Source organism: Bombyx mandarina, chromosome A1 (genome assembly GCF_030267445.1).
Source record: "Bombyx mandarina strain Sakado chromosome A1, ASM3026744v2".
NCBI lineage: Eukaryota > Metazoa > Arthropoda > Insecta > Lepidoptera > Bombycidae > Bombyx > Bombyx mandarina.
Window position 1 is genome coordinate 9,413,713 of NC_143234.1, and position 14,406 is coordinate 9,428,118.

Genomic DNA, 14,406 nt, shown 5'->3' on the forward strand with positions numbered 1-14,406 from the left:
GTGTCTGAGAGTTAATTTACTCGTCGAGCCCTTCGTCGCAAGCGACGGGTTCGACGAGAACGGTGACCGGTACTTGAAGTACCTAAAAGCACCGTTAGTGGATCGGGAGGATCCGAGATGACGTGTTTGGGGTGACGTCGACTGCATTCCATTCTGTCCGCAGGATCGGGAATGTACAAATAAGTCTGGCGGTAGGTCGTGTTGTCTGGTGTGAAGTACACATGCTACCGGTTTTACTTTTAATTACACTTGTTTCATAATTAAACTTGAGAATTCAACCTCTTGTCTCAAGGTTGGTTGCTGTGTTCACTTTGAGGTGCCATTTCGGTAGGCATTTAATACCAGGTGGGCCAAGTTTTCTGATCACACTTGTACATGTACTGCAGTTCTTATATATTTATACGTATCTTTGTCTTTATTCTTTTGTGGGTCATAAAATAAAACGACATATTAAAAACAATAAAATAGATTTCATTTATTGTGAGACGAAAAATACAACAATGGGACTTATCACCTAAAATGGTTAGTGGCAGACTGTTGTGTCAAAAACAATTGATTGTTAGACTGAAGCGACGCGCGGCTAGTTGTGCCGGCGACACTACGCTGGCACGTTAACGACTCCTAATTATTTATGTCTTTCATCGGGAAACTCGTGAAACGAATATCAACGAAATTATACATATATATAATATATATTTATATAAATAGTTTATTATACACAAAACGATACCATGACCTCTATTCACTGAAATCATAACTATATTTTTATATTTATTTAAATATGTGAAGTTTTCAATAGTTTCATTTTTAAACTAAGTTTTTTTTAAAAAGGCTTTATTGATTCGAAGCTAATACTTAATTACTTACAAGATTGTTTAATAGTTATAGTAGAGCACGCGACCGCCGCGGCCGCCGTCGCGGTCGGTGCGGCCGCGGCGGTCGCCCAAATAAAACGTAACAACTCTCAAATATCGCTACTATGAAACGTTCTATACAAAATTGAACATTGCCGATTCGCTATAATCGTTTTGATTTAGTCTAACGCGCGAGCGGCCGACTCGGCGTCCCACGCGATCATGAAATGCCAGTGCGATGCTAACTCGCCTACAGTAGCGGCGGCACCGGCCGTCCCGTACCGACCCTCACGAAAATATCCACACCGTACACTACCTATGTACTCTTCAACAAACTTCAAGTATTTATGATCAACGATTACATTACGATTACTGAATAATTATTTGTTTGACAAGAGACTAGCGTCAGTTGCGGTCGGCGGTGCGGCGGCGGCCCGACCGCACGCGGTACGTACACGCAGTGGGGGAAACCAACAAAACGTTACTCGGAACAAACACCTTAACTAATACACTTTAATAATTTAGTCGAATGTTGCGAGCGGAGAGCGCGCCCGACGCACGAGCGGCAGCGGGAGCGGGAGCGGACGCGCTCTCCGCTTCTGATCGGGCGCTCATCTTTCACAAAAGCAATATAAAACATTTCATTCCGTGTGAAAGGCGACACGATGGTTTGCGACGATTTATACGTTTTTAATTTTATTAAGTATATCATTATTTTTTTTGCAAAACACAAGTCCGTTCGCTCACCCCTGCGCTTAAATCTAAAAATTAATAATTAGACAATACATTTTATTCGTTCAACAGACGCGCGACGCGACCGACGCGCGTATAATAATAAAATATTTCAAAACAATCGAACGATTACAATAAACACACTAGTCAACAACGGGAGGTCAGGGCTCGCGGCGTGGGTCGGTCGCGTAATACTGATATGGTGCAGGCGCGTTACACCGCGGTCTCGGTGTGGCTGTGGCTGGACAGGCGCTCCACGTCCAGGTCGTGCGGCGCCAGCGCGTGCTCGGCCTCCGCCCCCGAGGACTGCGAGTACCGCTTCGAGAGCGCCGTCTGCTTCCGGAGCGCCTCCGCCAGCGCCGCGTCCGCCAGCGAGCCGCGCGAGTCCAGCCCCTGCCGGAACGCGTTCACCACGCGGATCTGCGACACCCGCGTGCCGTGTTACTGCGCGCCTCCGTCCCGCCCCGCCCCGTCACGCCGCGCCGCGCCACGACACGCCACGACATGCCTGGTACTTACAACCGTGCGAACCCTACCTCTGCTTCTCGAGGACCTCTAAAGTAATCTTGGACTGAACGTATGCAAGGGTGGAAAGAAATAACTCACATGACAAATTTACACAGATTATAGATACCCTTAATAAAAAGTGTTACTTGAGATGGAAAAGTGATCTTATCTGTTAGTGGTGAAAGTTAAAGGTTGTAAATACCAGTCGAATTCTTGAACTTTAAATGTTTGCTTCAGTAATGATGAAGAACAGTAATGTGTAAGATCGTAAGGTAGCGTGTGGGCGCGGCGCGTCGCGTGACTCAGCCGGAGGAACTGTAGTTAGTACAAATGTAAGCACACCGAGCCATAAAAAAGAGGCAAGAAAGCGTTAGGTAATTCAAAATTCCAGTCACAGATGAGAGAATGGGGTGGTGCGCGCCGTGGCGACATGCAGACACTAGGGAGGGCGCCGCTCTGCTCTGAATACAGACATCTGTGCTGCGAGGGGACTCTGTGACTGCATTTGTACAATCACCTCTACTCGTATGTGAGCTACGCGACCAAAGCTCTATAGATCTGCCGGTACACTGCACATCATACGAAGCAACATCGATCTCCGACTCTCCTAAGCGCGAAGTCTCCAAGCATGCCCGACCCTGTCTCGGGCACTTCCCCGCCTCACTCAAGCCTAAATACATTTTATGTATGGACAAATATATATCTTTCAACTAAAAGCTTTTTATTATATTCAAAATATGAATTGCTCTAAATCGAGATGATAAGTTTAGAAAGCTTTCCGTGACGAACCCCTGGTGTTACAGATCGACACTCGAGACCTGGAGGTCGCGGTAAACTGGTGCATATGACGCAAACAAATATAATTACTACGCGATGAGGTATGAGTGCCAACATAACATATGCGAAGCGTTTTTTTACGCCGTCTCAGGAAACCCGGTACTACTTATCGTTTTCTCATTAAATATAAATTAAAATCGAATTTAACATTCGAGAAATCTTTGCCCCTTTCCCTAGTTTATATTTATTAATGTATTTATTTAATATATAAATCTCGCACTGTCCGGGAATACACATACAAATAATTAATTAAACACCAAAACATAAAGTCATTCAGTTATATTTAACATCGAAATTAAAAATGAATCGACTTCAACTAACGTTATGACTAAATAAATTATTCACAATGAAAATTCAAACAAACAAATAATTGAAGTCGATTCTGGCATCTAAAACACATTATGTTGTATCGAAATGTTTGTCCAAACCGAATTTGGTCAAGCATTCGACAATTGGACATGGACACGACATTTCAAACGTCACCCCTTAATGGACGTAACACATGATATAACAGCGCATGCGACAGAATGCGTGCAACATGATGTTCGGCGGTCATGCAGCTGCGGGTGCCCGCTTGTTGCAAACATCCAGATACAGAAACAGCGGCGGGTCTGCACGGAAGCACGAGTGACAATAAACAGTCCCATAGGACGCTGGACTGACACAAGCAGGCATCGCACGTGGAAACCTAAAGCGAGTGGGAAACATACAGAGCGGATAGTATTGTAAAGGTATCGATAGATAAAGAGTACAGTATTAACATTTGAAAATATTATGAAATAAATAAAAAACAACCAAAAAACGCAAAAATCAAAACGTAAACGAAACTCAAAGAACATAAAAACAGTAGAGGTGAGTGAAACAGCATTCTGTCCCATAAAGAGTCTTACAGCTTGATCTGTGGATGTCTTGCTGTAGGGGACCGGTATCAACCGTTCTTGTAACTCGCCACCTATCACCTTCCGTGTGCAATTGGGATTCATGGAAAAGAAAATAAAAACGAGAACATGAAGTAAGAGACATAAGGCAGGAGGCTCCGCCGGGCGCCCTCGGGCTCCGTCGGTAGTCGGCACGTGGCGAGGGCCCTGCTCTAACGCGCGGTCACTAACCACAGTCACGTGTTCACTACAAAGCGAAATAAATTACTCAACATCTGCTTTGACAGATTTGAGAGCTGTCAAAAATAAATCAATCCACTTCTGCTTTGACAGATTTGATAGCTGTCAAATTTAAATTAGCTCGGTCGGTGTTCCCTGGTTTCGTTGCGTAATTTATTTTCACTTTGTATTCTTATCGTTTAGAGCAGAGCACGCGTCAACAGCAGTGAAAATATCACAGAGTGTAAATACATAAGATAGTACAGAAGTATTCAGGGGGGGTAGTTACGAAGCGGTGCGCCTCGCGAAGCGATGATCGATATTGTCGGAAGAAGTAATCAAAACATAAAAATTAAATATACACATCAATAAAAAATAAAATATATAAACGCAGGGTACCTCCTATTTGGATATAATATTCTTAAAAAGCACATAAACAGGGAGTGCACTTATATACTACATCTTCGGGTGTTTCCATCCAGGGCTCCGTTTCATACACAAAAACAAATAATCATAAATAAAAAACTTAACATCCTCTTGTAATAATATTTTAAAAAATAACATCAAACATTAATTCTGTAAGTTTTAATTCTTCTTGTTTATATCACATAAATATTTATTTATTTAGCGTGTGTGTCCGTGTGTGTGTCGGCGGCTAGTGTTCGTTCAATCCATGCTGTCTATAGACTATAAGCACACTCATTATCCGACGTCGTTGCTCACATACCAGATGTCTAATTCTCGTTCTCTATAAGCTAAGTATTAACACAAGCTTACACATGTAGACACAGCACTGCGGGTCACTACATACAGCGTCACAAGTCGACTAGAGGCGTCCGTGCGTCCGTGCGGGTGCCGTTAGCTCTAAGTGAACGAGGGCGTGGAAGCGTCAAGCTAGTTTCTAACATCGACTAGGCCTTACGACATACAGGGCCCATGTTGGCCAAGAGCCGCCAACAACAAACATTTGGACCAACATCGAAACATCAAAATCACATTGCGTGACTGCCAGTTACCTTATGAATGCGGCTCTCCACAACGTGGCACAGTTGGTTGAAATGAATAAAACTTTGGAATATAGATACTTTTTATTATCTAAATTTAACAGTTAATGAAGCATCGTTAGGGATGGCGCGCGTCGCGTTACCTACAAAGCTATCGTAACTAGACTCGAAAATAGCCGCGTTTCCACCGTTACATATTGTCTCATTTAAACTATTTAATTTTTATTATGTTTTTGGTTAAAGTCGCTATTGATGATTATTTTTAAACGCTATCCCCTAATTAAATGTCTAGCAGGCGTCGAGTTAAATCACTACGTAAGTGCGCTTCGAAAGAAAATCTAACTCGTTATAAAGAGTAATCATTATATCCTAAATATGTTATACATATTAATAAAATTTGTTAAACTCTAACATAAACGACATCACGGAGATAGTTAAATTTGCTTGAAGAACCTTTCGGAAACGATAAGGGAACTGAAAAAGAAATTGTAAAGAAAAATTTGAAAAGAATAATAATAACGAGACGGAACCAGACAGTAAACAGTTGTGTAGTGTCGAGATAACAATTCCATGTACGTACAGACACAGGTAGACAAGAAATTACTAAGTACATGCAAAAGTTTTAAGAATGCAAACAGCACCTAGAGTTTTGTAAAGAGAAAACAAATAAAAAATAAAATCGTATCCTTCGATTGTAGTTAGTAAAAGGATCTCTACACAAACAAACACGAAGACAAACAACTAAACTAACAAGACAGCAAAGGACCTAAAGCTACAGCGTAATTTGGAAAAGAAAAAAAAAAACAAAAGAAAAAAAAACAACAAGCAAATTTAAATATCACTTTAAAACGTTTAAAAAGCACTTGAAGTAGCACAAGTTGTGTTATCCTTTGTATATCATATATTTTAATGGCACAATCGTCGAAATATTATATAAATTTTTTTAGGAGAAAAATTATTCTGAAATTTATTTTTTATTTACAGAAATTTAGCTTAATAAATATAATTTGTAAATTTTTAATTTTTTTTTTTTTAAATAATTTTATATTTTATTTTTGTTAATATAATTATTGTATATAACCATCTAAACGGTGCACCATATTTAATAAGAAATTTAAACCTAATAAGTAATTTTGAAAGGCTAAATATTTTAATGTTTTGAATGTTGTTACTGTATCGCTACACGGATGAGTGCATTAGCGCGGCTAGGTTAGGCCGTTAATTCCGCGTTTCGTTTTGGGGCAAGTTTTTATTCATCGCTCTGCAAGGAAACGGGACTCAGGGCAGGCAGGGAGCTCCCGCCGGATTGCACGCTGATCCTTCGGTGCTCCGCCAAATAATTATTGACAAATATCCGGCGGCCGGCCAATATGTCCGCCTTTTGCTGGAAAATAACACGAGGGAGGCGTCAGTGACCGCACTGCGCTGCGACAATGCAAACGAAACTGCTCCGGCACGGATCCGGCTCGGGTCCGGCGCGGCTCCGGCCGGAACCCGAAGTCAATTGTAAAAGCAGTTTCATTAGATTGTGACTTATTTAAGTTCTATCCAAGGGCATTCGCTAGCTGGGTCGGGATATGAGGGCATCCAATAGCAAATACTAAATAAATATTTAGGAAAAGAAAAAATTAATCTCGTCAAGGTGTCGGGTTCTACAGCTACGAAGGTAAAATGTATCGTAAATAATAATAAGAATAAGGTATAATTTAGCTTGTCCGGTATGTGAGCGTCGGGCGCCGGCTCGGTTAGGTCCCGCACTAACTATGTGGTGTACAAATGAGGCAACAATGTTTCAAAATAATACTTTTATTTAATGAGCGTTCAATATTAAAAAAGTTAAAGTGCCGGTTATGTATTAAAAATTAAAAACAAAAAATAACTAATCGTTACAATACTTTAAAAAATATTTAAAAAAAAAGTCATAGTAACAATACGAAAACAAAATTTAAATAAGTACTTACATACACAACCGAGTTGATGAAAATAAAAATTATGTTCGAATAAAAATATAATATGAGGTTCAAAAGCAATCTAGGTTCTATCTCTATATTTTTTTTTTAACGAATAAATATTCATTAAACTAATTTTAGGTGTGATAGTGGAGATTACCATACACGTGTTATTTATACAGATCGTATCTTTAATATTCAAATGCTTTTCATGGATACTTGAGTCGAGTAGGGTAAGTTATGACAAAAGAAAACTCAAATTAATAGTTTCGTCTCGGTTACTGTAAATTCATTTTCGAAATTCTGACAATAAATACTACAGTTGGACACGACTTCAGAGAATGTATTATCAGATTTCCGTTGCAAACTACGTATTAAAAAAAAAAAAAACGTTAAAAATAAAAAGTACAAATTGTGCATACTTACAGAACTTTTGTTTACATGCATAAATAACACTGTAACATATTAAAGGCATGATCACACTGTAAATGCGAAGCGGTTAACGTTTCTAAAACAAACTAAATAAAAATAAAAATTTTTTTTATATTCATTTAAACGAATCAATCCAAAAAAAATACAAACAATACAAGAAACAACTTTTGTACCAAATAATTTCTTTTCGAAAACAAGAAATATACATTGTTTAATAATTATTATTTTGTTAAGTTCAATATATACTCAGTACTTACAAACTAAGCGAAGCCGCCATTTTGTCGAGGCGGCGCGGACAAGATGGCGGCTGGTGACGTCACCGGGCACAGGAGTCTGTGCCGGGGGTGTGGCAGCCATGGCGATCGTGCACACATCACTGTCCCATGCTCTAACGACATTACTGTTACCATCCGCTACCTACGTTAGGTCTCCAATATACTTACAAATTAACTCTCCCTATGCGAGTCAGACCTAAACTTACCGTCAACATCTGAAATAGAGCGATTTCTCTAAGATCGGCGGCCCCCACCAAAACAATTACAAACTTGAACGAAAGAAAATGCTACGCTATTTTTGTTTCAAACTTTATTTCGAACATGTAAATATTTTTAGTTCCTCAGAACGTTACGAACAGATTACTTCGACGTTTTCAATTTACACAAGAAATATTTTAACTTTAAAAAAGAATAATAATAATAATAATAATAACAGAAGCACAAGTGTTGTCGTCATTCATACTAAACTTTAGGGAAAAGCTTATTTAAGTAACGCGTAACAATATTCGAGGGGATATATCGAGTTCGAGTAGTTATCGAAGTTATCGATCTGAACGGATCCGCATTTATGTAAATATATATATATAATTCCAAAAGTACGTCAGGAAGGGCAGTGGTCCCAAAATTTATTATGAAACGAAACACGCCGGCTGCCGGCGAGACGGGCCCATGGGTCTCACTGTCCGGCCGCAACGGTGATCCACTACATACGTGAAAGACTACTAGATGAAATATAACAATTATAATGTTTACTTTTAGTAAAATCTCAAAGTTTTCTAAATGTTTAACGACAGTAAAATTGTATCCGAACGGAGTCCGTCTCTCGAGCTAACTTTACACAACGTCACCACTCCGGGGCGCGCCGCCGGCTGACGAGAGTGCGACCTACCCGCGTGACGCACGCGCCGCGTCACGCCCGCGCGTCACGCGTCACGTCGCGCGCCTACAGAGGAGGAGAGGGGAGGGGGACGCGCGGCGTGCCACGACAGGCACTGTTCAGGACCGGGCGGCTCTGACGTTATAACATTTCAACACTTATAGTAGTAAAGTTCGCAAGGTCGAGAAGACGAGAACAGAGACGGGTCTCCGGGGCTCAGAATATGGTGGTCTCAGTGCGGGGTTCGTCCGCGTCGATGTACGCGAAGTCCTGCGGCGCGGCCCTGAGCCGCGAGCGGAGCCCTGCCGCCGCCGAATGAGACGACAGGCGCTCCTCCAGGTCCTCCAGCGTCGACTTGAAGGCGCGCACCACTCGCAGCTGCAACAACACGACCCACGCCTGACACCGGCCGCTCTCCCCCTACCGACCCGCGACCTACCCGCGACCTGCCCGCGACCTGACCGCGACCTACCCGCGACCTGTCCGCGACTACCGAGTGTGGGGTGGATGTCTGTATTCAGAGCTAGGAGGCCGACAGAAGGCCGACAGTACCGTACCGTGAGTGACAATAGCCCTGCGCCGCTACACCTCGGTCTCCAGCACGGGCCGCGGCTGCCAACAACATCGCTCCCGCTCGCCGTCCGGGCCCGCCTGGCCCACCTGGCACACCTGGCCCTCCTGGGCCAACAACAGCCGCGTCACCAACACGACCCGCCCGCGACACCGGCGAACACTCCACCGATACTCGCACCTCTCCTTCCGAACGCTCGTCAAAATCGCTTCAAGCGACGACAGGCTCGACGGAGATGAAAGAGACGTTGAGAAGTGCGGCGCGGGCCGGTGGAGTGCACATCGTTCGGGGGCTCCGAGGGGACAAACACAGCAGTCAGAGCATTCGGACGTCGTGGCGTGTGTTCGTTGATGAGTGTCGCGTGATGCGAATATGACTCCGGAAGACCAAAATAATAAACTGGGGGGTGAAATTAAAACGAAAAACGAAAGTATAATGTGAGGGAGTGAGCGAGAGGTCTCGGCCCGAGCGGCTGTCGCACTCTACCGGCTACGTCCCTCTACTCGCGACCGACACTCCGAACTAACTGCTAACATGCCAACACATCTTGTTAAACATACATCTAGTCAGGAGCCAAGGAGGAACGAATTCACATTTTATTAGTACACATCTTTCTTTTTTATATCCATTTAGTATTGTGTAAATATCAGATCCCGCTGTTTTATCATTGACGTGCTAAAAATTTTAAAGTGGATCGATATTTTCACAATCTTTGGAGAGAAAAAAAAACAGATTAACAAAAACAAGTTAGAAAGCTAAAAACGTTTGTTTTAAACTAAAACAAAAGAAACGAACATATAAGATACTGAAAGTGTTAATTTACGAAGGATACTTACCGGCGGGGGGCGCGCTCGCGGCCGGCCCCCCGGGGGCGCGCGTGACGTCACAACCAACAACTACACAAGCCTAACATCACAAACGCAAAATAAACACAACAGGCCGTATGTTGTTCCAAGCCTAATGCAACTACTCGGTATGCGGAGTCCTCGCGGGACAGTGTGACGCTTGCACCCACCTGACTGACGGCACACCCCGACATTAAGGGACAAAAAACATTCACTAAATTAAAAAACAATAAAACAAAAACAAACAACAACAAAACAAACAAAATTATAAGTTAACAACAAAAAGGTAACACAAAACAACAGTGACAACACCGAGTCTGGCCGGCGCCGGACGCGCGACTCCACTCCACACTCAAGTAAACGCATCGCTGAGCAGTAACATAACAAATCAAAATAATTACAGAAATAATAACATTTAAAGTGGATGGAGACTTTGTTACTGCTTGAGGTCGGTGACGCGTGTTAGTAAGACGCCGTGCGGCCTTTGGGTTCGGTTCGCGTACTCGAGCTATGAGCGTTGGGGCGTTGGGTCAGTAGCAAGGGAGGTTTGCGTTTCACAAGCATAATACTAATCTTTGACATAATCCAAAAAACATACATTAAAATCAAATCAAATTAAAACAAAACCAAAAAAATTAAATACATACATATGTAAAAAGTAGAAAAAATCAAACAGTCAGTATGACTAAGAGATAAAAAAATAAATAGGACAGACAGAGATAGAGATAGCCATATCCGCGGTGTACATGTTGAGTGAGAGAGACGTATAATCTATCTATCGGGGTAGTCATAGTCACTGTTTGAGGGTAGTAGTAACGTCACAGCCTACACGAGCATGCCGGTGGGGCCCGCCCGCGCACTGCGCTGTACAATGCACTGTACATTGCGCTGTATAATGCGCTGTATAATGCGCTGTACAATGCACTGTACAATGCACTGTACATTGCGCTGTACAATGCGCTGTACATTGCGCGGCGCGCGCGAGGGAAGCGTCAGACTGTACTCTGTACGGCATGCATTGCGGCGCTCACGGCCAGGACGGGACCCCGCTCCCACGACATGACCAGAACAACAAAGCCATAAGGTCGGATGTGATCTCTTAAGCAACCCGCGAACAGTACCGTTCTTCTGGAATTTTCGATCGCACACAGTACGTCCACCGTACAGTCTAATAATGTTCCAGACATCCGACTTTATGCTTCTGTTGTCGGGTCAAAATAAAGTGGGCCGTGAGACCGGGCGCGAGATAAACAACGTCAAACAAAAGGCATTTTACTTTGGAAAATAAACACTAATTTAAAAAAAAAACGACTAAGTATTGCGTTGTTTGTTCGGTAGCCAATTTCGTTTTGAAGGCTAAAAAGAGACGGAAGCTAATCTACTCGCTACAAGAACGTCATTATGCAAAATTAGTGACCGAACAAGGATGTGTTTAAATATATCTACGTTATTAATATCATCCGCCAAAAATATATATAATAGCGTTAACTACATCAACTATTAATTTGTAAAGTGTTTCTCTGTGTGAGGTCTTAACAGAAATATCCGAACGAGAACGGAAGTACAGGAGAGAAAACGGAAAAATGAAAAGAAAAATAAAAAGAAAAAAAAAGGAAACTCAAAAGAAAAACAAATTTAATAGTAATATGAAAAATAAATGAAACTTATTAAAAAAAAAACCGCTTAGTTTCTGTAGAACCTTCGTAGTTCAAACAAATGTTCTATAGTCGATTTGTCCGTGGACCACATTCAAACGTTACCTACCCGGACTGTCTGACGTCACAATGCAAAACTAAATGTGTCCATCGTGAACTGAGCCAGCGGAATTATTGAACAGTGACGTCATCAATGGGATACATATCACTTCATTAGAACAGTATAGAGTAAAGTTTTTAATGGAAGTTATCGACAACTTAACGTTGGGATGCCCACGGTCGCCCTGTTGGCCTGCAGACTGCTCAATCAACATTATGCTGTATGCAAAACTCCTATCTAGAACTGGAAACTCAGCATTATCCGTTCAAGCAAATACTAAATGCTTCTCCTACATGCTTCTTTGAGATTTTTTGTACATAATATCTATCAGTCTTTATTATCACAGCCGATTGTTTCACGGGGGTATGTTGGTAGCCCTGAGTAGTCTGTCATAGGGTTGTCAGTAAATAGAAAACGCTGTATTACATTATATTTTTTTATCAAATTAATTTATTTTCAATTACCCTATGAATACAGCGCTTTCGATTTCTACTGGACACCACATCGGTCCGTGGCCCACAGCAACCCCCGCAAGTTAACGTATCCACACGTTACAACATCAACCGGTCTTGATGCAATATGAGGCATATTGAAACAAGACCAGCGCGGGCGGGACGGCTGCCCACATATAACAACACAACTTCATCCCCCCCCCCTTTGTAAACATTAATTAAAACAATAGGACGCTTGACTGTTTCGTGTTTGTTTGTCGTCATTGTTGCTCTAAATAACGCCTTTAAATGAAAGTTTATTGATAAAATGACTGAATCAATCTTGGATCTTGTCTAGTACGCGCGTACAGTCAAGGCCCGGCCGTCCCCCCGCGTGCCCCCGCGTCCCCCCGCCCGCCCCCGGCGCGCATACCTGCGTCTGTAGGCGCGTGAGTCCGCGGATCCAGAGGATCTGTCCGGCGCGCGGCTTCTTGTCGAGCTCGTTGTCGTAGTCCGGCGCGGGGGCGCACTCCTGGCCGGCCTGCCCGCGACCCCACCTGCAGCAGCGCGCGCTCAGAGACCCAGCCCCGCTCGACCGGGAGATGACGTCTCTGATTAATTCTACTTTTCCCCCCAGTAATTACGAATCTACCCAATCACCGGGCCTGAAGTGAGCCCACACGGGTAGCCTTTATTATCTTGCCTTTGAGTTCCACATACCAGATGATTATGCAATACAATTAGATTTATCGACCTCGTGTCTTAATTCATGTTTAAATATTAAATGACACAGCTATGTCCCACCACGAACCAAAGCCAATCTTTATAACGTCCAATTAAAAATATGATTTCAACACGAAGATATCGTTGTTTGCGACTTTGATTTTACAATGCAATTTACGGAATGAAATGGCAATACATACGAGAGGGTCTTGGGTATTTTCCTAGTGGGTAGCGTGGTGACGAGCTGGCCCCAAACCAAGGTCCCCGCTCCGAAGAACAAGCACCACAGCCACTGATCTATCGTGAGTCCCGCCGTGCTGAACGCCATGCCGCCGAACTGGATGATGACCACCTGAACGACACGCCACGGTTAGTTGGAGTTCCACCCGTGTGGGGGGAGGGGAGGGGGGAGGGCACTCACCTGCGACAGCGCAGTCCCGACCCAGATGGAGTAGAAGATGGGGTTGGTGAAGAGTCCCTCGAACACGTTCCGCTGGCCGTGGATCTTCCTGGCGTTGATCTCGTTGAACAGGGTCATCATCACGAACGTGTTGAAGATGATGGTGAAGTGCTGCGTCGGCTCCGAGCCCAGCGGCTGGTACCGGCCCGACGGGATGTTCAGCATCTTGTCGCCTGGACACAGACGGCACATGGAGCGCGGGAGGCAGGGGGGCGCCCCGCCAGGCCCCAACAACTACTCATCGATTTTAGTTAAAAATATCGGTTGTCTGTAAAGTCGGTTTACTGACGATAGTTGAACGTGACAACGTCACAAGATAATACTGATGGAATGGTTTCATTTTCCAAAGGAAAATTTTAATTTTATTTGTTTGATAGATATTTTGTATGGACAATTGACACCACATTCACTTTTCACTGAACTTCACACTTGACGAAAACATGTAATTGTAGTTATTACTGTATAGCAGCTGTCCACGCGGATGCATCGCTCAGTCAAGTAGAAGAGAGACAGATGTCGGACGCGGAGGCCGATTGTGCTTCTTTGTGGCTCGTTGCGCGCTCTCGCTTGCACTTCAAGCCTTAAATGGAACGCCTCAGAGCGAGGTAACGCCGCATGAGTCATGTTTTTTCGTGCGTGCAACCGGCTCCATCGAATTATAAGACGTTGTCACGTCAAAATCAATTAATTATGCCTTTATGAAGGGAACGTGTATGTAATGTATCATTTACATTCAGCAAAACGAAGACAATGCTCGCTGACTACCACTACTGAAACATTCACAATGTAATTACCGACAAACAACAGCATGAATATGATGAAGAGCTGATAGATGGCCTGTCCGAGGATGTTCTTCATCATGGTGCGCGAGATGAGGGGCTTGGTCCGTCCGTACGGCTTCCGCTGCAGCAGGTCCGGGGTCGGCATCTCCGTGGCCAGCGCCAGGGACGCCAGCGTGTCCATGATCAGGTTCACCCACAGCATCTGGACCGCCTGGAAACGGAGGAGATCCGAGTCACGTACGAGTGGAGCCGCAGCAGGCGTGCGCTGGTGGTAG

General features: G+C 43.5%; 1 protein-coding gene across 23 annotated transcripts in view; it reads right to left on the reverse strand.

Annotated features, from left to right (window-relative positions):
- Positions 1–450: 450 nt before the first annotated feature.
- PMCA (plasma membrane calcium-transporting ATPase 3) overlaps positions 451–14,406 on the reverse strand; it is a 192,483-nt gene continuing 178,527 nt past the window's right edge. For 8 of the 23 annotated variants that reach the window (XM_089739563.1, XM_089739560.1, XM_089739561.1 and 5 more), the window contains 5 exons: positions 14,144–14,342; positions 13,311–13,522; positions 13,090–13,241; positions 12,600–12,723; positions 2,354–3,889 (listed from right to left, as the gene is read on the reverse strand). In XM_089739563.1, the coding sequence (XP_089595689.1) occupies positions 3,410–3,889; positions 12,600–12,723; positions 13,090–13,241; positions 13,311–13,522; positions 14,144–14,342 (1,167 nt within the window). In that variant the 3' untranslated portion in view covers positions 2,354–3,409. Of the gene's footprint in view, positions 2,007–2,353; positions 3,890–5,096; positions 6,416–6,821; positions 8,943–9,121; positions 9,243–12,599; positions 12,724–13,089; positions 13,242–13,310; positions 13,523–14,143; positions 14,343–14,406 lie in introns of those variants that run through there. The other 15 variants (XM_089739569.1, XM_089739568.1, XM_089739570.1 and 12 more) reach the window with 6 other exon arrangements.